This window comes from Corythoichthys intestinalis, chromosome 5 (genome assembly GCF_030265065.1).
Source record: "Corythoichthys intestinalis isolate RoL2023-P3 chromosome 5, ASM3026506v1, whole genome shotgun sequence".
In the NCBI taxonomy this organism is placed as follows: domain Eukaryota; kingdom Metazoa; phylum Chordata; class Actinopteri; order Syngnathiformes; family Syngnathidae; genus Corythoichthys; species Corythoichthys intestinalis.
In genome coordinates this window covers 40,125,970-40,153,408 of record NC_080399.1, presented here as the reverse complement: position 1 = coordinate 40,153,408, position 27,439 = coordinate 40,125,970, and the positions used below count along the sequence as shown (strand labels likewise).

At 39.1% G+C, this 27,439-nt stretch overlaps 2 protein-coding genes across 3 annotated transcripts in view; one reads left to right on the top strand and one right to left on the bottom strand.

Annotated features, from left to right (window-relative positions):
- fgd4a (FYVE, RhoGEF and PH domain containing 4a) overlaps nucleotides 1-27,439 on the top strand; it is a 93,584-nt gene that overhangs the window by 895 nt on the left and 65,250 nt on the right. Inside the window, exon 2 of the mRNA XM_057836703.1 lies at nucleotides 6,085-6,265. Coding sequence (XP_057692686.1) covers nucleotides 6,085-6,265 — 181 coding nt within the window. The remainder of the gene's footprint in view (nucleotides 1-6,084; nucleotides 6,266-27,439) is intronic.
- Nucleotides 1-27,439, bottom strand: part of LOC130916192 (uncharacterized) — a 51,953-nt gene that overhangs the window by 10,584 nt on the left and 13,930 nt on the right. Inside the window, exon 2 of one of the 2 annotated variants that reach the window (XM_057836701.1) lies at nucleotides 5,599-5,648. The exons of the other annotated variant lie outside the window; for it this stretch is intronic. The gene's annotated coding sequence lies outside the window, so the exon portion shown is untranslated. The remainder of the gene's footprint in view (nucleotides 1-5,598; nucleotides 5,649-27,439) is intronic. 2 annotated transcript variants of the gene reach the window in all.

The window sequence follows — 27,439 nt, the reverse complement described above, 5'->3', positions numbered from 1 at the left end:
TCTGTGACCTCAGCAGTGATCTGTCCTCTGAACAACCATAAGCAAAATGGTTGTGAATGTGTGACTGTAGAATGGACAATGCAGTGCTTCTTACTGTATTTTTTATTTTTTATACCGGGTTATGAAAAAGTATCAGAACCTTTTGGAACTACTCAAATTTCTGCATAAAATCATCATCAAATGTGATCTGAGCTTTGTCAAAATCACACAGATGTAAAAACAGTTTCTGCTTTAACTAAAACCCCACAAACATTTATAGGTTTTCATATTCTAATGAGGATAGCACGCAGAAGGGGGGGGGGGGGGGGGAGACAAGTAAGTGAACCCTCTGGTTAAGGAGACTTGAAGAGTAATTAAAACCAACTTTTATCAAGCAATTTGAGTGTGTGCCCAATCACTGATGAGTGGTTTAAAGCTGCCCTGCCCGCTATAAAACGCATACCTGGTAAGAATTGTCTTGATGAGAAACATTGTCTGATGTTTATCATGGCTCAGTCAAAAGAGCTGTCTGAAGACCTGAGATCAAGGATTGTTGATTTGTATAAAGCTAGCAAAGGATACAAAACCATCTCAAAAAGTCTGGATGTTCATCAATGGACAATAGAAGTTGTCTACAAATGGCGAGAGTTTGGCAGTGTTGCATCTCTCCCAAGGAGTGGCTGTCCACCAAAGATGACGCCAAGAGTTCAGCGCAGAATACTCAGAGAGTTAAAAAAAGAACCCTAGAGTGTCTGCTAAAGACAGAAATAATGGCACAGTCCAATATCTCTGTGCACACATCAACTATTTGTGAAACTATGGCCAAGAATGGTGTTCATGGGAGGACTCCACGGAGGAAGCCACTGCTCATTTAATGTTCACAAAAAGGGACTTGGACACTCCACATAGGTTTTGGTAAAATATTTTGTGGACTGATAAAACCAAAGTTGAATTGTTTGGGAGTAACACACAACGTCATGTGTGGAGGAAAACCGGAACAGCTCATCCCCATCGTGAAGCATGGTGGCGAGAGCATCATGATTTGGGGCTGTTTCGCTTCCTCAGGGCCTGGACAACTTGCAATCAATTATGGAAGAATGAATTCAAAAGTTTATCAAAATGTTTTGCAGGAAAACCCGAGGCCGTCTGTCAGACAGTTGAAGCTAAAAAGAAGGTGGATGCTGCAACAATACAATGATCCAAAACACAGAAGTAAATGAACTTTAGAATTGTTTCAGAAGAACAAAATAAACATTCTGGAGTGGCCAAGTCTAAGTCCAGACTTGAACCCCATTAATATGCTGTGGCATGACCTAAAGACAGCGATTCATGCCAGACATCCCAGGAATCTGACTGGACTACAGCAGATTTGTAGAGAAGGCCAAGATTAGTCCTGATCGATGTGCCAGACTGATCTGCAACTACAGCAAGCATCTGGTTGAAGTTATTGCTGCCAAAGGAGTGGGGCAAAATATTAAATGTGATGGTTCACTTACTTATTTATCCCCCCTCTGTAACTGTTTGCATACTATCCTCATTAAAATATGAAAACCTGTAAATGTTTGGGTGGTTTCAGTTAAAGCAGACAATGGAACCCAGTTTAAGAAGCACCTATGTTTATTTTGATCTAGTTCCTGGCTACCAAACTTGGCCTAGAATGCGAACCAAAAGGCAAGAACTGCTGAACTATTTTTCTGCCCTAATTTCTTTTGGGGCTGACTTCATATGACTTAACAATCTGTATTTGTTCCTTGTAGATCCAGTTCTGATCAAGCCACAAATATTATGGGCCTTGCCATGGTGGTAATAACGCTCAAGCTTGCTGTTTGTAGTGAGGTTATTCCCCATATCGTGCGCTCAAGTTCTCCCACAATGCATCTTGAAAAGTAGTGAACAACAATAATAGAAAAGTATTGTTGGATTTTTGGTGTGTGGTTATTGGTTAAATCTTGAATAATGTTTTGAAAATATGAGTAGAAACGTTAATTGTTTAAGATTTCTTTTTACAGGACCTTCCAATTCGTGTTATAGGAATTTTTGATCAAATGCAGGCTAGCAGAAAGAAACTTAACTTTTTCTGCTGTTTGGTAGAAGTTGAAAATTTCAACGAAGTCCAATATTTCCAGGAAGCATTGAAAGTTGCTGTGAGCAACCATTTTTAAATGCCAGAAATGTTTTATCCAATCAAATGTGAATATTTCAGATGGTCCGGCATCATTTGTGATGTCATATACACCCAAAAGTTCCTAGGCTATTGCAATGGCAATGTTGTTTACATGGAAGTAGTCATTTCTATAGGCGGATATACACTGATTATGCTTGAACAATATATGTAAAGAGGAACGTTATGTATTTTGTCCTCATCATATTGCTGTAGTTTAGTCTATCTTGCCATACTTTCTTTTGTTTTGTCTTGTGTTGTGTAAATATTTATATGTATTTTTTTCCTTTGCATATTGGAGAATGTACAAAGTTTTCAATCCATTCTATGTATAAGTGTGTGTGCACTCTATGGGGCAGCTTTGAATCCCACGACACTTTGTGTAATGACAGTACAGGCGTTCTATTCTATTCTATTCTATTCTATTCTATTCTATTCTATTCTATTCTATTCTATTCTATTTTACTGCTCTCAGTCTATAGCCATGTAGTGTATGATTGTTTCATACAGAGATTTTTCTTGGGGGGGGGTTGACATTAAAACAAGGAAAAGGCAGTGTCCGTATGCCAAAGTGTTCAGCTTTTGGCTGTATCAAGAGGATGGAGTGCAAATACAATTTTACGACCATTAAGACCAAAAAAAGGCAATGTGCAAGGAGGGGGGGAATGATTGGCGTTCCATTTCATCCTCTCAAAGGCTTTTTCTGCCTACGAAATGAAAAAAAAAATATGAGAAAAAACACTAAAGCAGAAGAAGTGTAGTAACTTCATGAAATGTGCACAGTGCACCCATTTTATTTTTGGGTTAGGGTTTATACCTTTGTTATAAGTATCAGCGTTACTTGCTGTGTGCTAAAAGTGCCTGCTAACGTTACTAACGTTGTTTACAAAGATCAGAATACTTCTCATTGATATCTCTCAGTGTGTAATATAGGTATGATAAATGAATCGTCCCCACCTTGATTTCTTGATTCTCCCAATAAAGACACTAAATCAAATGGCTGTTTCGGCTATAACTGTTAGGCTGTACCCCGCAGCCACTATCTTATCCAATACATAATTTGAGAAAAGACTTATCACTCTATCTAAAGAACTTCATTCGCCATTTAGTTTGCCTCACGGCCCAAAATTTATAATCCCGCAGCATTCTCTGGCTTTTCGACATCTTGGCTGGCAGTCCGTAAATTACGACTGACACATAAAACTTCAATGTCAAAATGTCAGCGGCTGGGAATGTGTCATTTTCCTTATTTCTGTGACATTATATTCTCCGTTATCATAGTTGTAAGAAATGTGTTATTTGCATACTTAGATTATTTGACAACCATCTTTCACATGTACTTCACTTATGATAAAAGATTATTATTGCTTCAATCCAATTTAATTGTAACTACGCAGAAGCAATTACGTAATGAGCTGTATGCATGTTGGGAAACTTCTTTAGACCGCCTGGGGAAGGATTCAAAACTTTATCCATCATGTCACCAACACACGAATTAATGTCTCTTCAGTTTTTCTCAGAACTAATCATGAAATTTTAGAATCCTCATTTTTTTAAAAAAACCCCTGCTAGGTGTAGACATGGCCTAAGTCTCCTTAGGCAGAGGGTTTACTTACTTGCCCCCCCCCCCACTTCTGTCATTGTTTGCATGGTATCCTCATTAAAATATGAAAACCTATAAATGTTTGGGTGGTTTTCGTTAAAGCAGACACTGTTTTTACATCTGTGATATTTTGACAAAGATCAGACCATATTTGATGGTGATTTTATGCAGAAATGTGGGAAATTTCAGAAGGTTCAGATACTTTTTCATACCACTGTATATAGTAGCAGTGGAAATACAATAATGTTTATGCCACAAGGGTGTGTTAGTAGCCATTGTTTAGTGATGCTCATTCATTCAAATGAATCCTCCTATAGACCCTACTCACGTGACGTCACAGCCACGCCCCCGCGCCATGTTGTCCGTATACTCATCATGTTAATGCATTAGCGCTTCGTAAATTCCTCCAATAGACCCTACTCACCTACGTCAAAAAATGACGTGTCGCTGTATCCGGCCGCCATATTGTCCGTATTTTTTAGACTTATTCTCATTGTTTTCAATTAGTCGTGCAAGTTATAGAGCAATTCATGGAAGCCCCGGTGTTATCTGACGCTGTAAACTCATTGGATGCGTTGCATAAAAGGCGTTATGTGGAAAAGCTTCAGTTTATCCATTCGCCAGATCCATATTTGATGCCTAAATCGATGTTTTTCGACCCGCTGTCTTCGCCGTCTTTGCCTGACATCTGCTAGCTACCCTGATATTTACAACTATCTTGTCCACACAAAATCAGCCTATTCTCACGAAAGTTTGAAAAACTTTAAGAGCTTGGAGGCTTATAAATACTTCGTTGCTGGTTGGGTGAAACAGGTCCTCGTCCACGAAAATTCGGCAGGAATCTATCTTGTGCTCGGGAAGGTGAGTTACGAAATTTTCAATTCAAAATCTTTTGTTCTTGCTAACATCCACTGTCAAGTCTAATGTATTTCATGTCATTTGTCAATGGAGCTAGGGCTTTTAATATTTATATGGTTTAGCGATAGCACTCTCACTACATACATATATAATATGTAATAAATATGAAGTGCAATATGCAACGCATCCAATGAGTTTACAGTGTCAGATAACACCGGGGCTTTCATGAATTGCTCTATAACTTGCACGACTAATAGAAAACAATGAGAATAAGTCTAAAAAATACGGACAATATGGCGGCCAGATACAGCGACTCGTCATTTTGTGACGTAGGTGAGTAGGGTCTATAGTCCTCTCTTGGCTTTAACTCATTTCTGTTGACTCTGTTATTTTCATGACCAGTCAATCATGAATGACATTTATGAGTTGTGTGTCACTGCCAAGTAAGTCAATGAATCACTCGTCAATCAATACATAAGTAAGAATTGAAAATCAACACTCAAGCCAAAAGAAACATGTTTATTTGCGCCTACAGTGACTTGATTTTAGAGCTGCATGAATACAAGTTGACAATTTATGCAGTGTTTTCCTTTCATTTAAACTTCTTTCACTGGACAACCTCACTGAATATAGGGTTTGTACTTCTCATGTCCTTTTTTATTGTTTTGTTTTTTTACTATATGGAAATGAATGAGCCTGTGATAGAGATTTAGAGTCGGAGAACAGTAAAACAACATTAGTAACAGTGAAATTATGTTTCAAAGTACCCGCTATCTGCAGTTGTTGGGCAAACCCAAATCACTCATTGTTAATGTAATTTCTTAATCTGCAGTTGTTGGGCAAACCCAAATCACCCATTGTTAATGTAATTTCTTAATAATCCAGTAGATGGCGGTAACTTGTTTTTTTTCCCCCTACTGTTAGTGTATCTCACCCCTGCCACTAACTCCATCTGAAGTTCTCTTGTTGTATTTAAAGAAAGCAAGAAGTCAGTCACCTGATGCTGCACCTGCTGGTGTGCTGCTGGAATTCATGATGTAGATGCACCTTGATTAAAAAAAAAAAAAAAATTCTATTTACAGTACGATTTCATGTATACAGTACCTACGAATGAAACAAAGAAGCTTGCGATCTTTTTGGCCAAAATGTGCAAAAGTGATGTATGTAAGGACAATGCAATTGAATGGGAGCAAGTTCACAAGATTCAACAAATAATGTCAATCTTTTAGACATTGCCTCAAAGCTTCTTATACTATTAATGATAAATCCAACCCCCACACCCCCACACCCCCCCCCAAGGTTTCGGATAAACAACAAAAAAAAAAAACCTCCAACCCAAATTAAATTGCGTGACCAGTGGCCAAAATGGCGGACATTTGGCATTTCATGTTCTTTCGTCTTTGTTAGGTTTTGTGTTTGGTTTCTCCTTGTGTGACTTGTCCCTGTGATTACCCATTGCTCTCACCTGTGTGTGTTTTCCCAGTGTATCCTGCAATCTGCATCCACCTGTGTTACCCAGCTGTTCCTCGTCTCGTTACCCCTTGTCTGCGTATATAATGACCCAGTTTCTTGTCACTCCTGGTTGCGTCATTGTCTATGTCTATGTCCGTCTTCACCAAAGTCAAGTCCGTTCCACGCCCTCGTGTACCAGTCCCTCTGCTTAAGTAAGTTTTGTTTGAACATTGCCTTTTGAGCCATAGCCCTTTTGTTTGTACTCTGTGATTTTGTTAGTTATCATTAAAAGGTTTTTTTTTAGTTCACTGCCACCTGCCTCGCTGCATTTTTTGTTTCCCTGCATTTGGGTCCATACAACCTGCCTGCCTGCTCATTCCTGACAGTCTTTGCAATTTGACATTTAATAAATGAAGAAGAGAAGCTTTGTTTGGTTAATTTCATATTCTTCCCATTCCAGTTGGTGCATGACAACCTCGCTATAGCATGTACCCACATCATCAATGAAAAGTAACTTTTTTTTTTTCATTTTGACAGTGAAAATTTAACTTCTAAACTTAAATGAAAAGGAAGCCAAATCTGCTGATAGAAATAAACAATGAACTTACTTTTGCTTGTTGTTATGAAATACTGTATATATTTTAAATATGTAGTAATCTTTTACTTTACACGCTTGGATTTACAGTCACACAGAATTGAAGTGAACAGCGTGAGACATTAAAGACTATCAGTGTAGAGCCCAGTGTCTGTCTCAACCTTTCCACAAGCGTTTCCTGACTGAACTGTGTTGTTTCCCCTCCTCCTGCCATTGTCAAGTCTTTCCAGAAAAGTACAGTATTCACTTTTACCTTAACTTCACACTAAGCCTGCTCGAGATTTTGAGGATGGAACTCTGTTGGAGAAAGATATGAAGCAAATTGTGAAACGACTACTTTCTGAAATTACGGACATCCTTTGGAAGAAGGACTCAAGAAGGTGTCACTGGATTATATACCTGTCTTGCAAAGCATCCTGTCTGGCGTATGCTTCGTTGTTCATAGAATGGAGAATGGAGATGAGGAATTTACCAAAATGAGGTGCTTTATAGAACCTAACTTTGAATTAATAAGCGAAGCTTTAGCAGTATTCTATTTTGACTGGTCTCATAGAAAACATGGACCGCTTGGCCACCAATTACATGAGGTTTCAGCTGAGATGTTTCATTCTTAGTACGTGAGCTCAAAAAGCTGGACCCCAGGCAAGCTAGAAGATCTGCTTTGTTTTCTTTCCAAATCAAAGATATTTGGATTAACAATGAAACGGCGACGCAAGTACTGGTTTTGGAGACGGAAAGGTAAAAACGCAAAGATGTGTCTGCTCTGCTGTTATGGTAAGATATATTTTAGAGGTGTCATTTGCTAAATGGTGGATGAAATGCACAATTTTCTGGTATTTGATTGCCTTTTTTATTTCCTCTCAGTTGATTACTCAAATTAGTCAGATACTAATATGGTCTGACCAAAACACCTGGAACTCATCAGCACTCTAACTGAAAGCTGTTTTTGTGCGGCAGTGCTGCTGAACTGAAGTAATGAGTGGTTTACTAATGTGAATGTTTTGGCAAAAGCACTTATCAGAATAGTTGCTTCACCAAGCCGCAGGTTTTGTCTCCATGTGGACGAGCTTGCTGCTGCAAAGCAATAAAGCTCACTCTGAGAGGGCATGCTGGATTTTTAAAAAAGCAGTTTTGTCTGCAGAGGCCTGGGAACCGGTCCCCCGCCATACTTTTTTTTTTTTTCTTCAGACACTCTGGCCTTTTGGCCAGCGTCCCAGAGGGCCCGTTACCCAACTGTGTTTGTGTTGTTTTTATGTAGAGCGTTAAAGGGCACGTATTACATGCATGGATGTGTGCAGCAACGTGCACCTTTCTTTTGGGGTGCTGTGTATTGTTGGAGAGCTCAATTGAGTGCCCCTTTTCCCTTCCTATTTAAAGAGCAAAAGAGGGGAAAGACTGAAGCATTCTACTTTGGTTCTCACTGACAGGAAGGAAAAGGCTGGGAAGGCAAGCCAGCCAGCCTCAGTCCTTTCAACGCACGCATTGTTTTAACGTGGGAGTGGGTGTCACATGCTCGAGTGACATCTCTTGTCAGAATTGCGTTTAAAACAGTGTACAACAGCTTTTACTGAGGTCTTTTAAATTTTGGAAAGGACTGGATAACAGGCAGGCAACAAGCAAAACATATAAAAAAATAACCTACATCTTGTAATGATCCAGTACGAATTTCCTTCAAATGGGAAATGATTTTTGGTGAAAGTCCACCTCATCATTGCTCCTTTTTGCGCAGAATGAAAAATGGTCTTTAATGAAGCGGGTTAGTGGGGGTGGGGGGTTATAAAGCGTCAGTGGTTGTATCCCCATCTTTATACACATCTTCACCAAAATTGTAATCAGTTAGTTGACTTTTCCTTTGCCTGATTGTGAGGACTTTTTGGCTGGTGCGACTTATAGTAAAAAAAAATACGGTACGGTATACGGTTATAATACATGTGACTTGAACTCACTACAAAAATAAAAACTGTACTCATGTTTAATCGAGGTAAAAATGATAAAAGTTTTAACATGAATACCATAAACTACCGCACAATAAACTACATATACAGTTTACCTCTGGCATAGAAGGATAGTTTATTTATCCTCAAAGAAAATCACCTGTGTTAAATATATGAAATATATTCAAGATGACAATGGCATTAGCATACTGTAATGGATGACTGTGATCACATATGAGTACTGTACAGTATGTCATGTTAAAATTATAGCCTCAGGGGTTCTTTCAGTCGGTGTGTTTTTTTTTTTTATCCCCATCAAAGATATTCACCCTTAAATTGCTTAGAGCCCAGTGTGGGTCATAGGTAGGGATGGGAATCGAAATCCGATTCCAATTTTGAACCGGTTCCGAGTGTTTCGAGGCCTCGACATCACAATGAAAAAGCCTGAACGATCCCTTTAACGATTCCTAAAGACGCGTATTGCGTCGTGACGTGTCTTGTTGTCCAGACGCATCAAACTAGCATGGCGCCAAGAACCACTCGCTCCAAAGTGACTACACTTCGCCAGGAAAGAGTGTGAAAATGAAAGGTTACGACGGGTAAGCACGAGCATTACAGCCATAAACATAACAATGACAGCACGTAGGTTCAAACGCTCGAAAGTGTGTCTTCACTTCACGAGGAAAAATTACAACAAAGCGACTTGCAGTCATTGCAAGGTGGACATAACTGCATCGGGAGGGAATACGACTGCACTGTCCTCACAGAGAGGCTAAGGCTCAGTTCTGGCTATACAGCAAGCTAAACTCCCAAATGACGATGTAGAAGACGTTGGTATAATTTGCTGACTTTATTCAACCATCACTTGAAGAGTGAAACTAAGAATAGAAATGAAACAAATCAATTTCGTCCCCAATAACAAACAGGTTTGCATCAACGTAAATCAGCGATGATTAGCTGCTAATAACAGTATGGTTAGCATTCGTTCGCTAGCATTAGCACATCGTTCAAACCACTACACAACTGGATTTAAGTGTCCGATCGCGAGTGGAAACACAACAACAACAACACAAAAGATGATACATACAGGCGTTGCCTCTGTAGATATTAACATTAACAAAGAACGTAGGCTCGTAGAAGTGTTTCCCTCTCTCACTTCGCTCGCTCACTCGCTTGGATGCGGCATTTCTTCGGGTGCCCAAACTGCGGCCCGCGGCCCAAATACGGCCCGCCTCCACATTTGGTCCGGCCATTTTGATTTTTTTTTTTTTTTTTTCTCAATCGTGTTATTTATTTCCTGGCCTTTTTCCTTGAAGAATTCAGAGAGGGTTATTTGGTTATTATCTATTTAATTAATAGTGTTTTTATTATTAATTATTATTATATTATTATTTTTATTTTATTTACTTTCATTCCGTGAAGAATCCAGAAAGGGTTATTTGATTGTGGCTTTCTGAAAAACAATAATTTTTTACATTTATGCACTTCTGCAATCGTCACACTTTTTCTGTTACAAACTGACCCCGGCCCCTCATCAGAGAAGGGAAAATTTATGTGGCCCTCACAGGAAAAAGTTTGGGGACCCCTGCTTTAATACATATTGCCAAAGGCAGAACAACAAGCTATCTGCCAATATATACCAATATTTTTTATTTCTATTAGATAAATGTTTCAGTAAAATGTTACACATTCTTGTGTATTTGCCACTTATTGCCACAGTTAACATTGAGGCTTTGGGCCTCTTTTGATTTCGTTGTGAGTTTGTAAGGTTGTGAGTTCTGATTAAACAAACTCGATGCCAATCAAAACGTTTGTTCTTCTTTTCCCCCAAATTAGAATCGATAAGAGAATCGATAAAGAATCGAATTGTTAAGCAATATCGATAATGGAATCAGAATCGTAAAAATCCTATCAATTCCCATCCCTAGTCATAGGTACCATTGACGACGATAGACGTCCAATCCGTTTGAACTGGTTTTACAGTGAATGGTAATCTTGCAGTGCCATTGGCGCGATAATTGAGAGGATTGTGTCACGATGTTCGCATTTAACCCATTCACTGCCATTGACGACATTATTCATTTTGACTGGAGAGTCGACAGATCACATTGGCAGTGAATGATTTGTTAAGTTAATTATATCCGCAGACCTCAGTATTGTTATGTACTCACATTTATATGTTCACTTGTATGCATAATGTAGACTTTTATCATCAGTCAAAGCAATCATGCATTCACATTCTGGTTAGTTTTAACATACAGTGGTATGAAAAAGTATCTGAACATTTCTCACATTTCTGCATAAAACCACGATCAAATGTGATCTGATCCTTGTCAAAATGACATAGATGAATAAACAGTGTCTGCTTTAACTAAAACCAACCAAACAACAATAGGTTTTCAGATTTTAATGAGGATAGTATGTGAACAATGACTGAAGGGGGGAGGGTGGGGGGGTTAAGTGGGTGAACCATCATATTTAATATTTTGTGGCCACCCCTTTGGCAGCAATAACTTCAACCAGACCCTTCCTTTAGCTGCAGATCAGTCTGGCACATCGATCAAGACTAATCTTGGCCCATTCTTCTCTACAAAACTGCTGTAGTTCAGTCAGATTACTGGGCTGTCTGGCATGAATGGCTGTCTTTAGGTCATGCCACAGCATCTCAATGGGGTTCAAGTCTTGACTTTGACTTGGCCACTCCAGAACGTGTATTTCGTTCTTCTGAAACCATTCTGTAGGTGATTTACTTCTGTGTTTTGGATCATTGTCTTGTTGCAGCATCCATCCTCTTCTTTAGCTTTAATTTTCTGACAGACTGAATTGTTTGACAGTCTGACAGTTTGAATTAATTCTTCCATTAATGATTGCAAGTTGTCCAGGCCCTGAGTTAGCAAAACTGGCCCAAATCTTGATGCTCCCTCCACCATGCTTCACAGTGGGGATGAGGTGTTGATGTTGGTGAGCTGTTCATCTTTTTTCCTCCTCACATGACGTTGTGTGTTACTCCCAAACAATTTGACTTTGGTTTCATCAGTCCACCAAATATTTTGCCAAAACTTCTGTGGAGTGTCCAAGTGCCTTTTTGTGAACATTAAATGAGCAACTATGTTTTTTTTAGACAGCAATGGTTTCCTCCGTGGCGTGCTCCCATGAATACCATTCTTAGCCGTAGTTACATATATAGTTGATGTGTGCACATAGATATTGGACTGTGTCAGTGATTTCTGTAAGTCTAGCAGACACGCTACTGAACTCTGGATGGCCACTCCTTGGGAGAGAAGCAATAGACTTTTACAGACTGTTTTGTATCCTTTCCCAGCTTTATACAAATCAACAATTCTTGATCGAAGGTCTTCAGACAGCTCTTTTGACCGAGCCATGATGCACATCAGACAATGCTTCTCATCAAAACAATTCTTACCAGGCGTGTGTTTTATAGTGGGCAGGGCAGGTTTAAACCACTCATCAGTGATTGGGCACACACTCCAATTGTTTGATAAAAGTTGGTTTCAATTGCTCTTCAAGTCTCCTTAAGCATAGGGTTCACTTACTTATTTTCCCCCCTTCTTTCATTGTTTGTTTGTTTCATTAAAATATGAAAACTAATAAATGTATAGTTTTAGTTAAAGCAGACTGTTTTTTCATCTGTGTGATTTTGACAAAGCTCAGATCACATTTGGTGGCATGGTGATTTTATGCAGAAATGTGAGAAATTCCATACGTTTCAGATACTTTTAATACTTATCTCAATTTCTTGAAGAACACAAATGTGTAACATGTCAGAGACAACCCCCAGAACTGTCCCTGTTGACCAATGGTTTGAATGATTAAAGTAAACGCCCACTAGATAGTAAAACGTAAGATATATATTGGAGTCAGATTCTAAAAATGGGTGTGTCTCAATTATTAAAGCTTTTGTTTATTGTTTGACTACACCCTGAGACTCTCAGTATTTGTGTGTCGACCCCGTTTTTATCAAAGCCTCCAGAACAGAAAACGAACGTGCGGCGTTGTGGGTACGAGGTCGGAGCGAACGCCAACAGTATCTACCCTCAAATCCAATCTTTCTTCCTCTGAATGTCACTCAAAACCTTACAAAACATTACAGCACTATCTTGCAAATCCAGAGTATATAAGACATTGCAATTGTGCGGGTAAGTTTAATGTTATTGGAACAGTGTTGTAAATATTTTAAACTGCTCATCTTATTGTTCGTCTGTGCGCCGATGCAGCTTGGGCACTATCAGTAAATGACCGCTTGAATGCATTTGCTTATTGCCGCTTGGGTTTAGATTGACAGCATAGAGGTGTAGGCGTGCATCCCAGCTGATGACAGGAACCAATCCAGTGTAGGTTGTGTCTGGGATGCGGGGGCAGATGCTCGCCAGACATGCTGCTTGCTTGCTGTTAGCTGTTCCCTGCTGCACACTTTAGGTGGGTGTGAGTGGTGTGTGTGCGTGCGTGTGTGGGTGGGTGTGTGTTTCTAGACAACACTAACCATTCATCATTGACCCTCATAAACAGCAGGAGAGGATATGAAAGAATGAGTTCAAATAGAGTGTGTGCATCATGTCACGTGATTATGTATCTGAGATGCATGCATACAGATTAGCCACTGTGGATTTAATTAATGATACGTGTCGGAGGCCCTGTGTTTATGGAGATGTGATGGGCAGTAGCCCGGAGCCATGCTGCTGACATCCTGCAATCACCTCAGGCTTAAAACTCAAATGATGGATCAGAGTGGTTAGGGTGTTGTGTGTGTGGGTGGCACACGTATACACCCCCCCACACACACACACACACACACACAGTTAGGCCTGAACGATATTGGAAAAAACTATTGCTGCGATTTTTTTGGGGTTTGCGATATATTGCGATATTATATTGCGATATTTAAAAAAAAAATAAAAATAAAAAAATATATATATATATATATATATATTTTTTTTTTTTTTAAGACATTTTTACTAGATGACTTGATTAGCTCTTTGGAAAGACTGGATGACTCATTATGACCACAGTGTACAGTATTCCATCGTTTTTCGCGGTTAATAGGGACCAGAACCCGCCGCAATAAGTGAAAAACCGCGAAGTAGCGCATATATATATACTTTTTAAATAAATGCTTTTTAAGCACTTTAAATAAAATAATTACGATCAGTTTTAAACATAACTGTCCCACTGAATCATTTTTAAACAAGAATAAAGTACTGTAGTAGAAAAATGCTTGGCTTTATTAAATGCTTTTGTTTACCTAACATGGCTGTGTCTCTTGGAGTGACATGTAGAAATGACAAACTCCTCATAATCACTTCTGGCGTTTATTTTATATGTCTCGAACGTCTCCACATTCTCCCCCCACAGACACACGCATTCATTCCAGCCCGCGCTCCTTTGCAGAAACTGTTTAACAAGTTAAACAGTTTGATTGACAGATTGCTGCCCGGCTTCTTCTCCAGATCAAAGCCATCGTTAACTTTAATAAGAAAGTGCGGCAGTGACTGAGAGCTGGGAAAGGGGGTGAGAGAGGCTATGCGAGCGAATGAAGCAGATCAAGGGTTTGTGGATCAGAAAAAAAAAAAAAAACTATCGCACGTCCTTCCGATGGGGCTATCGCGCATTCGCACATCGCGATGGCGATGTTTAAACGATATATCGTTCAGGCTTACACACAGTATATATTGATGATTGTAACACAAGTCGTTTGAATTACTTAATCAGCAGCAGTTTGAATGTAGATTTGTAAGAAGAGTGATATTTATTGTTATGTCTTCTAGTTTATTTTTGTTTTTTAAAGCCTGATATGTACACGTCAAATGAAATAAGCTGTTTGCACATAAAAAGTGCCTTCTAATGATCTGTGGAGATTTGTGCCCTCTTCGAGTAGAATAAAATACAAAATCATACAGTGTATCACAAAAGTGAGTACACCTCTCGCATGTCTGCAGATATTTAAGTTTATCTTTTCATGGGACAACACTGACAAAATGACACTTTGACACAATGAAAAGTAGTCTCTGTACAGCTTATATAATAGAGTCAATTTATTTTCCCCTCAAAATAACTCAAAACATAGCCATTAATATCCAAACCCCTGGCAACAAAAGTGAGTACACCCCTTAGAAACTACGTAGATCCCTAAATGTCCAAATTGAGTACTGCTTGTCATTTTCCCTCCAAAATGTCATGTGACTGGTTACAGGAGTGCTGTCAGCATTGCTGCAGAAATTGAAGTGGTGGAGGTCAGCCTGTTAGTGCTCAGACCATACGCCGCACTCTACATCAATTTGGTGTGCATGGCTGTCAGCCCAGGAGGAAGCCTCACCTGAAGATGGTACACAAGAAAGCCCGCAAACATTTTGCTGAAGACATGTCAACAAAACACATGGATTACTGGAACCATGTCCTATGGTCTAATAAGACGGGCAGGCTTTCTTGTTTACCTTCTTGTGTCTTGTGTGTGAGGGAAAATGACAAGCAGTACTCAATTTGAACATTTAGGGATGTACGTAGTTTCTAAGGGGTGTACTCACTTTTGTTGCCAGGGGTTTGGATATTAATGGCTATATTTTGAGGGGAAAATAAATTAACTCTATTATATAAACTGCACACAGACTGCTTTTTATTGTGTCAGTGTTGTCCCATGAAAAGATGTACTTATATATCTGCAGAAATGCGAGGGGTATACTCACTTTTGTGATACCTTCATTATCATTGCTATCAAATCAGAGAAGGAGAGTATGGCTTCAAGTGCTTTTCACCACTCTGGCCTGAGTGAAGAGAAGTGATGGCACATATTGCAGCTTCAAGATTGCTGCTTTATACTAATGTTTAATAGCCAAGGTGCATGTTAAATAATTTAAATGGATTCATAATTGTGCCGCAGCATGATAGTACTTTTCCATATTTTAAGACTTAATTTAGTAACTGAATAATCAAATAATATGGCAAGATATTATGGAGTAATATACCTATTTGAGCAGTGTTGACATATTGTGAGAGGATTATTTAAATGTGTGATCGTAACAAGCAAAAGACTTGCTTAAAAAATAAAAAAAAAAACATACTGCATTTTTTTTCCCTTCATGAGATTGAAAAAGTGACCTGACATGAGTCCTGACCTTTTGCTACTCATGACTTGGGACAATACATGCCAGAAAGATACTACCGTATTCATTTTCTGTATATAGCAACCAGATTACCTGTCAGAACTTGCAACGCAGTAAATTTTTGGCAGTATTGACATCTGGTTGCAGTTCGTCATCTTCCGGTCATTAATTACTGTGTAGTGAAATGAACCCTGGTTAGATTCAAATATTTGTGTGTACGAGAGCGTGTGTGTTTGTGAGTGTCTGTTGGTTGGTGGCGAACAAAGGATCTATTAGATTTAGTGGAGAAAACGTTAGTTTTAACAGCTGCTAATAGGGAGCTAGTACTTAACAGTACAATGCAACATGAAAGGATGCACACAATTGTCAGGACACCAGACAAATTCTGTATTTTCTGGGATTTTGAGACATTTTCCATATGAAGTGCTATATAGTCAAACTGACACCTTAAAAACTATTTACTGTGGAGGCTATTCCCAAATAACATTAGGTGAAAGTAAGTTAAAAAAAAAAACATGTTGATCCTTCACAGTTCAGTTATGAAGTTTTATTTCTTTTCAGAGGTTTTTATTTTTCTCTTAACACCACTTTTTGTAGCGGGTCCTTCTTTTAGATAGCGTTATAAATATATATATATATATATATATATATATATATATATATATATATATATAGTGTTCAGATAGCAAAATACAATGTCAGTCAACCTTCGACTCTCGCAGGTTTTTGAATAGATGGTTTTGTTTGACTTTTGAGGCTTTTGTTTTTTCACCAGAAAATGCCATTAGGTTGCATTGCGATACTATTGATGTTTCACTGTAAATTGGGTTGAGAGAGACAAATTGACTAGAACAACAGTACAAAAATAAATGGAGATCAAAAAAGGTCAAATGATTCATTTTTTGCCATCGTTACGCAATGTATTTCTTCTTTAGCATGTTTCACAAGATGTGGTTCTGTGTTAAAGTTCAGTTTTTTTCTCAGGCGACCAAGAGCCCTTGGTAAAACATTACTTCGTTGTATCATTTCATAACTCTTTGACTACTTTTGACAGCAGTAAATGCCCAATCCATTTGGCAGCACTGTGAGTCCTTCCCAGTCCAAATGGGTTGGACATAGATCGCCATCAACGGTAATGAAACATGTTCATTCACTGCCAGTTCAAAATGGATTGGATGTTGAGCCATGTCAGTGGCATTGCCAGCCCTCCCACACTGTTTGTCTTATTAGCGTGTTTACAAATCCCCTTTCGGGCTTTTTGTGTGTTGGTTAGTCTGAAATCAAAAGCATATTGAAGATTAAATTCTTCACCTTCTCTCATCTTATGCCATATGAATCTCCTCCTTCTCTGGAGGTCTGTCAGCGTAGCGTTCAACATCATCTTCACTGTGGCCAGCGGCAGTATCCAGGGGCAGCAGATGAGTGTGGCCATTGGCTTCCTCCCCTTTTACTGGACCTCCCCTCATCCTACACAATGGGACTGATTGTCCATGCAACACACACGCACAGAGGGGGCTTTGCTCTGCTTGTGGGTTGACTAGCGCTCCCCCACCATATGCCCCAACTCCACTGGAATGTGATTATCTTCCATCGCTGTGAAGAGAAAGGCAGAGCAGTGCGAGAAGTCGGAAAGAAAAGAGAGAGCCAGCAAGATGAGAGGTTGAGCTGAAGGGTGAGTCAGTGTCACAGACTCGGCAAGTAAGAGGAGGGAGTGACGGAAGGAAGGGAGGATGCAATTGACGCGAACAGGCAGCAGTAGAACAGCAGCTACAACCTGCCTGCTGCCTCTGGAAGCTTCGAAGACAGGAGGAGGCTATTTTTGAGGGAGGGAGTGTATTTTCCACACTAAACCCGACTGGACACAATCTCCTCTCCGCTCAGGTTAGTGCTTCCTACCCTACCGGTATGCACGTTGCAGCCAGAGGGCGTCAGGTTCATGTAGCAGTGCCGCACCAGAATGGTGTTGCGGGTTCAGAACGCGCACACAAATTTCCCTTGGTAAGGAAGCTCCTAAATGAAGGGAGAAGGTGTTGTCAGAGAAACTGGGAAATGCGCTAAAATTCTGAATCATGCGCAGGCACACAGTAATGAATACGAGGGGCTGCTGCTGTTTAATCCAGTTTAGTTGGCTTTGAATGGAAGACTGTCCCTGGTGATCTGCTTTGGGAAAATATTTGATGATGTGTGATGGTGTCCTCATGTGCATGTCTGTTTTCACTGTAGCTTGCTGTTGCTGAGCTAACTACAAGCTGATGAGAAATGATTGACAAATAAAAGATGTCTCTTTAGCACAACTGTCTGCCAGTTTTAGGAATGATAAATGTTGCTTTAGCCTTTTTTTTTTTTTTTTTTTTTTTTTTTTTTTTTTTTTTTTTGGTAAAGAAACATTTTAAAATTCTTGTTTGCTTTTTTGTAAGTTAAAATTAACCTGAACAGCTGGGGGTGGAAATCCGGGAACTTGACTGCATCTAGGTTTGAGTGTGTGAAAACAAACCAGCTTTCGGTATTGCTTTCGTACGCGTTGCAATATCTTTGCAATTTTTATCGCATAGCTCTTTCACTTCACTACCAAAAGTTGTGTGGTCGTTTGCTATGCTAAGCACAATTACTCTACAGACGAGAGGAGTTTTTCAAACTGCCTAACAGACACAAAGGCCGGGAAAGATGAGGGAAGTGGCTGGCGCAAAAAAGTTATAGGGTATACATATACTGTGTTTTAGGCAAAAGAGGAAAAACAAATAAGGCCCACATTTATTGTCGAGGCTCGTGATATTGGTGTATACACTATCATTTTTTATAAATTCCTCTCATGGACAGATCACAATGAAATTTGGTTGATATGTTCTAGGTTCATTCATTCATTTTCCATGCCGCTTTTTCCTCAAAGCAGCATGGAAAATGAATGAATGAATGTTCTAGGTTTGTTTTGGGAGAAAAATATTTGTATTTGGACATTTCCATGCACTGGCATGAGTGAACGTGGCCATATTTCCGGACCCAGAAGTGATCGATTTTTTACAAACAAAGAATTTACGCAAACATGTTGGGGTGCTGCCAACAATTTGCCTCATTTTCGAATTTTCAATTGTGCAATTTCAAGTGGCCGGCAGTTCATTTGTAGTTTGCCAATACTTTCGTTCACTCGCCCATCTCGGTCAGAATGAATTGGACGTAGGCCTGTCGCGATAACAAATTTGAGTAGGCGATAATTTATCTTATAAATTATTGCGATATGCGATATTAATGTGCACCCCCCCCCCCACAAAAAAAACAACAACTTTAAACCAATTTACAATGACACAGTGAGAATACAGTATATATTGATAGATCAAGTATACCCATTTAAACGCAATAAAAGTTTACTCTTAAATTCAAAAATACTTTTTAAGAAATCACAACTAAAACCAATAGACCATGCCTCGTTTAAGCAAAAGTCAACAATAATGGTACCACACAGAAATACAGAATAAATAAAACGTCTTTTTCAAGAACAAAAATAAAATTGCACTTGATAACTTAAGCATTTAGGCAAATGAAAACTTTTCCCCTCATAGCTTCTGCTATAGCGTTCCATGTGTAATATTCTGATTGGATGTTTTCCGAGGCACCTTAAAGCGCACGCGACGGTGATGTTGTTTTGTTCATGTGACGCGGCAGTGAGTGACACAGCCTGCCGAGAGCCACAGGTTGAGGAAGTAGTGTTAGCGCCGCGTGTTAATAAAAAACAAATTTGTCAGCACGAAGACGCATCTTTGTTCCGGGTCCGGCACAGCTCTGTGTTGACTGGGTGCCCCGCAGTACATCAAAAATAGGCAAAACATACTGGCTGTGCACGGCTGCGGGGCCAACTCAGTCCCGTCATAATGTGGCATTCAAAACAAAGACAAACACACGGAGTCTGTACTCATCAGAGAGAGAGAGAGGTGGACTTGATTTGACTGAACTTTTTTTTTTTTTTTTTTTGCTTTAACAATGAGTTTGCGACACTATGTAATTACTGTTTTAAATTACATAACTCGCATAAAAACTCCCCGTCCATACTCATAGCTTCTGCTATGGCGTTCCATGTGTAATGTTCTGACTGGATGTTTTCCGAGGCACACTGAAGTGCACGCTACGATGATGTTCTCTTGTTCATATGATCATGTGCACGCGAGGCGATAAATCTCCGCGGGAAATTTACTGCCTTCATTTTTATTTACCGTGCGATAAATGGAATTATTGCATATCGCGACAGGCTTAATTGGACGTCTTGCGCCGTCAGTTGAAAGAGTTCAACTTGTTTTGAGCTTTCGCGGCCTTTTGTTGTAATTCATTTTCCAAGCCGCTTATCCTCACGAGGGTCGCAGGGATGCTGGAGCCTATCCCAGCTAACTATGGGCAGTGGGCAGGGTGCAACCTGCATCGTTTGCCAGCCAATCGCAGGGCACAAGGAGACTGACAATAATTCACACACACACTCACACCTATGGACAATTTAGAGTGTTCAATCAGCCTTCCATGCATGTTTTGGGATGTGGGAGAAAATCAGAGTACCCGGAGAAAACCCACACAGGCAAGGGTAAAACATGCAAGCTCCACATAGGAAGGCCGGAGCCTGGGATTGAACTCTTGATCTCAGAACTGTGAGGAGGACGTGCTAACATCTCGACCACATTACCACCACGGTTGTTATTATTATCTCCTTTAAAACAAATAAGGGGGAGGGAAAAAATCATGAATAAAATTTTTGGTGGGAAAAAAATGGAGATTTCATTTTTAGGCCATAAAGTCCAATTTGTACTTGTAATGTTCATCAGTCGTCCTGGTATCGTTAATGCTCTTCTGTGGAGGTAGATTTAGCTTTTGTTTTAATGCAGAAGTACTTTGCGGCCTGATTGATAGAGAAATGGACTCATGGTGTGAAGTAGAACGTGCATATTAAAAAGAGAACATATTTCTCAAGTGAAACTAAAAGGAGGAAGTTATTGTATCTTCAGCCCGAGCTGATGTCTCAGCAGATGTGTGCGGCTGTCCACTTAATTTTATCAACACATTATTTGTCACTACTTCACAGCATTAGTTATTTTAAAAGAATTTTTTCCCGTTGTATATTTCGTCTTTGTGTTCTGCTTTAAAGGCTCAACGTAAAATGCCATGTCATGCTCAATTTAAAGGAAATGACTCAATGTTTGGCAGAAAGTCAAGTGAAGTAGATGTTTTGTCCTCTACTTTCTGCAGTGGTGTGTCTTTCTGCTGAGCTCCTATGACTTCGACAGTAAATGCTGATTGTTTGACACCTTATTCCCCCACATGGTGTCAGAGGAAGTGTGGTGTTGCAGGTGCTTTTTTGTCATTTGTGTGTTCACGAAAGGCACTTTTCGCTCCTATGTATCCCCATATTCATATTTTCACATTAACTTGCTACTTTCTATCAAGTCAAATTGTCTGCCTTTATTTCCTATGTAGAATTAACTTTAAGCATGTTGTTGCTGAAGGCTTTCCTGTGCATTCCACTTCAGTGCTTAGAATGTGAGTTTCAGTTAGAAAGGCTCATTCATACTCAATGCAAGATTCCTGGTGGACACAATGATCTTGTTTGAGTTCTGTCTGAGCTGTTTGATGGGGCGCTACATTCACCATCTATTTACTTCATGCATTATGCATTGAGTGAAATCTGGTTAGTGATAATAATTCTCACTGGACAGACCAAGGGAGCGGAAAAAAACATATGAAGTGTAAGACACATGAATCTAAATTTCAATCATTCCCTCTGCTAGGGCTGTTTTTGTGTTGTTTTTTTGTTGTTGTTGTTAAGTAGGTAAGTGTCATCGTTTGACTTTATATAATATGCAAGCATTTCCTGTAATCAATTTGAAAAACTAACTTCTAATCAAGTGCAAGTGTGAAGCTTGTTGTTTTCCCATCACTCATTGTTGGGTCATTAATAAATGGCGAAATCTTATTTCACCTGAGTAAGGCACGTCAAAAAAGTACTTTGGTTGAACGCTGGGAAAAAATACGGTAGGTGTCAATCACAGTTAGCATATGAGAACTTCTTTTCTTTCTCAACCTTTTGTAAATGTCATCTGCTCCCCCTCCGTTTGTGACAGCGTTTTTATGCCCTTTAGTCTGCACTGAACAGAGACCATCAATAGATGACCAAAAGTAGGCTTTGCTTTGTGAGAATTTCTCATGTGGTTATTTTTGGAGCTGTTTTAAACTCAGGAAGTACTTTTTCTTCATAGATGGAACTTAAAGGTCTATTTTAGGATGAAAATGGAAAAAGGCTTAAAAAAGAAACCACTCCTGAAAAGTGTTGATAATAAATTGCTTTGGTTTTGAATTTATAACACTGTGATTGAAAGTTTCACTTTGACCAATATACCAAGGTTTACCCTAAAAGCGCTCAATTTGGTCATGCCCTCTTGTTCATTATTATGAGTGGTATGCTGCGGCCCAGTCAGATGTGCCGATTGGTGCCTATTGATTGACACATTTAGATGCTGCTGCCGGGTGGCTGTTATCTGTTTTCTGCAGTACTCTGCTGGGCCACAGTAGTAGTTTAAAGAAAAGAAGAGCCATCAGTGTTTGATCCTAAAGAAGAGACTCCTTTTTTTTTTTTTTTTTTTTTTTTTAAACATTGATCGCTTAATACAAATGCATTATGTCATATGACCACAATGTACCCTACTGGTCAGCCTCTCTGTTTTCTCATGCATTCCAGCACACAAGTGGATAAAATTATAACTTGACCTCTAAATAGTTTGGTAAGTTCGACTATCATACTCTTTGACTAAATAAGAGTTTTGTCAAACTTGAAGAGGGAGGAAACACTTTATATTTTTTTTCAATCACACAGATTCAAGCATTATCATAGTAAATTGAGTGCACTTATGTGTATAGTGCTTTATATGACAGGTCCATCACAGCTTTTTTTGTTTTTTTTGCAACTTAGGTGGGTTTTTAGTAGAGTTGTCCTGGTAGCTGATAATATTGGCTGATAAAAGCATTTTGAAATGATATCTGATAATATCCACATCGGTTTTTCATTATCAGTTTTGGAAGAATATGCATGTTGCCTTCAAAGTAAATGTAGAAGCCTTCTGCCTTTGTACAAGTGTTGGTCAGAGTTTAGCACAGCAGTTATGCTTATTGATCATTAGATGTCTCCAAAGTAAGATGCTTGGGATTTGTTATGTGAGTATTATCATTATTAAAGCATCCAGTGGGGCATCACAATGCAATAGAACATAATATGTAAAGTCCAAGGCCGCCTATATCGCTATCGGTTTGAAATTGGTATCGGATTTTCGTAGTTGGACAATATCGGGATATCTGTTATCTGTTAAAAAGTCATCGGGCAACTCTCGTTTTTAATATTGTTGAGCTCAAGAACATACGATCCGAGACCAGGACTTGCCTGACACCAGAACCGGAAAGATCATAAAAAGACCCAAGTCTTTTGGGAGTCGAAGCCGTGGCAAAAAGAGACGGTATAAATTCCATTTTTAAAACTGTGAGGTCAGTTAAAGAGCGTCATTTGAATTGTCTTTCAAATTTTAAGTCCCTGGCACATACTCCAAGTCAGAGGTCCCCAAACTATTCCACATCGGGCCGCAGTGGGTGCTGGATTTTTTCCCAACAAAACAGGATGACGCCTTTCCACCAATCTGGTGTTTTGTAGGTAAGGCTGTCCCAAACGATTATCTTTCTCCCGATTAATCTTTTTTTTTTTTTTTTTTTTTAAGTCAGCTTTTAGTTCGTTTTTAACGATCAATCGACTAGTCTCAATTTTTTTAAGGACTTTTTTTTTTTTTTTAACTAATCTTGCAATTAAATGTCTTTGACGATTATATATTCACAAAAACATTTTTGGAAGACTTAAATTCTTTATTAAAGTACATATAAACACATAGATAATAAATAATAAATCACAAATAATGCAATCAGCATTTGACCTCATTGTTTAACTAATACAAAAGAATGGAATGGAAACAGATTCAGAACACTGCGACTTCACTTTTCCAACAATATTCAAAACAATTCATACTTTCTCTTTTTGTGGTATGTATATATTGTTCTCTGCATTAGAGTGAGCACCACCAGAGTAGAGAAATAAATGTCACGTATCACTAGAATGAAGTACGTGGATTAAAAAAAAAAACTAATGATGCACGTTGATACGACGCTACGACGGAGTATTAGAGCGAAATAAACAAAAAAAAAATTGTTTTTTTAATGTGATTGTAATAACGTAATATTGCTACGAGAAACAAGTCGCATTAATACGTAGGGGTAATGTAGCTGTGACCCGTTACACACTTTACATACCTTCGCTGGAAGCTACGACGAAGCATTAGTATAAATTCTTCTATTGATTATAATTTGATGTAGATGAAGCAAAAAAGATAAGGATTTCCTTATTTGTAAAACCGATTATAAAACACAAGATGCTTTCAATATTGTTGATTTTAACTAAGGCGGCAACGTGCTAAGTACGTTTAGCTGCTTATTCAGCTACATTAGCCCCTAATACTCTGTCGTACGACCCACATAAAGGCAACTTCAATAAAAAATGTCGTTATATGGACTTACGACCCGCCAGCTTGTTGTCTGCTGTCCTCTTCCAAAATGATACCTGGGCGACGGCGCTTCAGGTGTTCATTCACTGACAACGTGCTGCCGTGGTATGTAAGCTTAGCATTACAGAGACTGCACAGTGTACCCTCCTTTGCTTTGTTGAAATAAGTCAGTGTTTTGGTCACTCTGGGGAGGATTTTTTGACTTAGTGCTGCCCGCTTGAATGCCGAGCGTCCGCCATTCTTAACTTTCCACACATATGTTTAAAAAAATTTTTTTTTTTAAAAGTCTTTATTAACTTTCGACGGGATGGTATGTTCGTCGACGCACTTACGTGATCGATGACGTCGACTACATCGACTATTCGGGACAGCTCTACTTACAAGTGTAATCAGTAGCAGTACCTCATTGGCTAAATGGTCTGTGCTCGATCGGTAGGAATGAAAACCAGGACCCATAGCAACCCTTGAGGACCGGTTTGGGCACCCCTGCTCTAAGTCATTTTTTTTTTTCCCGTGTTCAGCTGTCAGTTATCAACAAGGTTTCTTATTCATGCATTTTTGGGCTTTGTTTTCACTAAATAAGGCTTCTTTATGCCATATCTTTGCTTGCTATCATTGTTAAGTTGCGTTAAGCAAATTCATGACTCAGAAATAGGGGTGTAACCATACATTGATCCGGAGCGATTTAACGATTGGTTAAGCCCAGTCGGATGAAAAAATAATTTGCCAAAAACAACCAAATTGCTGTGTTTTTATTTCTTTAGGTGAAATATAACTGATTGTGTTAAATTTGTACATAATATCATCATAAATAGCATGAAGGCCCTTGAACCGAATGAATGCAATGGTGGCAGACTGTAATATCAACAAATATTGTATCATTTCCCAAAAGAATCAATCATGAAATTGGTCATTTTATATGTCTCAAGGAAAAAAAAGATTTTGAGAGGTAAATTGCAACACATATTCTAGCAGACAAGAGATGAGAGGTTTCTCTACACAGAGGGTCTCATCTGGTTGACCCAGCCACATAAAAAGCTCTACAATGATGCTTAATTTTCACTCAATTATGAATGGAGCTGACCCATACGTCTTTGATAATTGTCAGTTCTATGTGGACAGAAGAGTGGGGATGTGGCTACATCTGCTCTCATTCAATAAGCAAGGTCTTGTTTGAGGGGCATGCAAAAGGATGACATACACATTATCAGCTGCAGGAACTGCATTATGATGAAAGGGGCGTGCCTTGGCATCCTTAATGTTCTTTCCATTCCATTATGTATGAGTTAACTCTGAATAATATTCTCAATCTAGGAAAGCTATTTAAATGCAAAGTCTTAGCTCTAGCTTTTTCAATAAGATTCAAGGTCAAGGTTGTTCAGCTTGGATGCACTGAGAGAGAACTTGTCTGGACAGACAGTACATGGTAGATTACGCTCGAAAGTGAGATTTTACGTTAAATGGGACTTGTTGTGGCTTGCTCATTTTTCATTTTTTCCCATTTGTAAATACTCCCTCAGCCACTTTCTTGATGACACTTTACATCTCAGAGATTTCCTCCTTCAGTTGGGTCTCCCTCATTGTCTGTGTTCCTCCTCCCTTTCCCCCCGTCATACTGGGTTCCTAGGAAACCGGTTTGTTAAGTGACAAGGCAAGTACTGTAAGGTAAATATAGTCACAGAGCAGTCAAGCCGGCCTGCAACTGAGGGAATCATAACTGCTTTTAAAAAAAGAATAGGAGATGTAAAATTTGTTGAGATGGATGATCGTGTGGGGTTCAACATGTGGAAGGCACTCCAGTTCTGGAAGGAAGTGTGCTCAGGTAGGTTGACTTTACGCTAGTTCAAAAGCCTTTTATTTCCTCTGGGTGGTCAACAGCTGTTGACTTTTATTTCAGATACCAAACATACAAGCTACATGGTTGTCGACAATCATTTTAACAAGAAATCCCTCGGAGCAGTCATTTGGCTTTACGTGGGTTTTGTGTTTTACCTACACCTAATACTGCACCTATTTTCCTTAATCACCTTTGACTTTGATCACGGTTAATCACGGTTGAATTTGTTCTTTAAACGTAGCAATTATTCACATAGCCGTCATGTGGTTTCGCGCTGGTAGGGCTACGTGGACCTGAAAATCCAAGGTATTGACTTGTTTAGTGCCATTGACAGTAATAGTCAGTCTATTAGGAATGTCATTCGAAATGAATCATGCGTCTATCACCGTCAGAGGCACCGAAATGTGATCTCTCAACAAAAATCCTCAACAGTGACTTTGTCTCTCTCATGGCCCTCTTATCATTTCATCACGGGTGACATTCTACAATAGGTTGCCCACTGGTAATGATTAACCTCAGGTTAATTTTCCTCCCGCAGCAAGACATCAGCATTTATTGTGTATTTGTCTGCATCTGTGCACCTGATTGTATCCAATCTGCGCTGGACTTTTTGTGAAAAATGTGAAAATAGGATGTTTTGTTGCTAAACTTCCTGGTCCTTCTCGGCAAACTGGAGATGTTTTAATTTTATGATTTTATTTAATGAACACCCCGTATTTTTTTTTGTTTCTTCCTTATTTAAGAGCATGCTTGTTTTTCAGTGCCAACATAGTGACACTTCCCCCACTTCAGGAAACAATAGGAGTGTGACATGAGACCGAACACATCACAAAAGCAGCTGGTGGAAGTGTCACACATTATTTTGTCGGTTGTTCCGTTATGCAAATGTTTTAATAATAGGGATATGTAAGCAGCTTTCATGTGATTATACTATAGTATTACTAAGGAAACTTACAGCATGTGTGTTAAGACGCACGTGTAAACAGCAGGATGCCTGTCATTAGGAGTCCAGATGGCAAATGGAGAAAGTGCTACTTTAATCCCTGAGCCAGAATATTATACCCCCTTCTTTAGACACACATACACACACAAATTGTAGTCATGGTCATCATTTTGACATGGTTAAGAACAAGAGACTTTGATGTGGATTTGCAGGGTATGGATGGAGTTGTGGAATGGTTCTTTGTCAATTTGTGCCCTTTGATTGGCTGGTAGCCTATTCAGTTAAAATCTACAAATTATACTCAATATGGAAAGCAAGACTGAATTGTAGTAGAGCTAAGAATAACTAAACAACCACTGTAGGGATGAATAAATGACATGGTAATGTAATTGGCAATA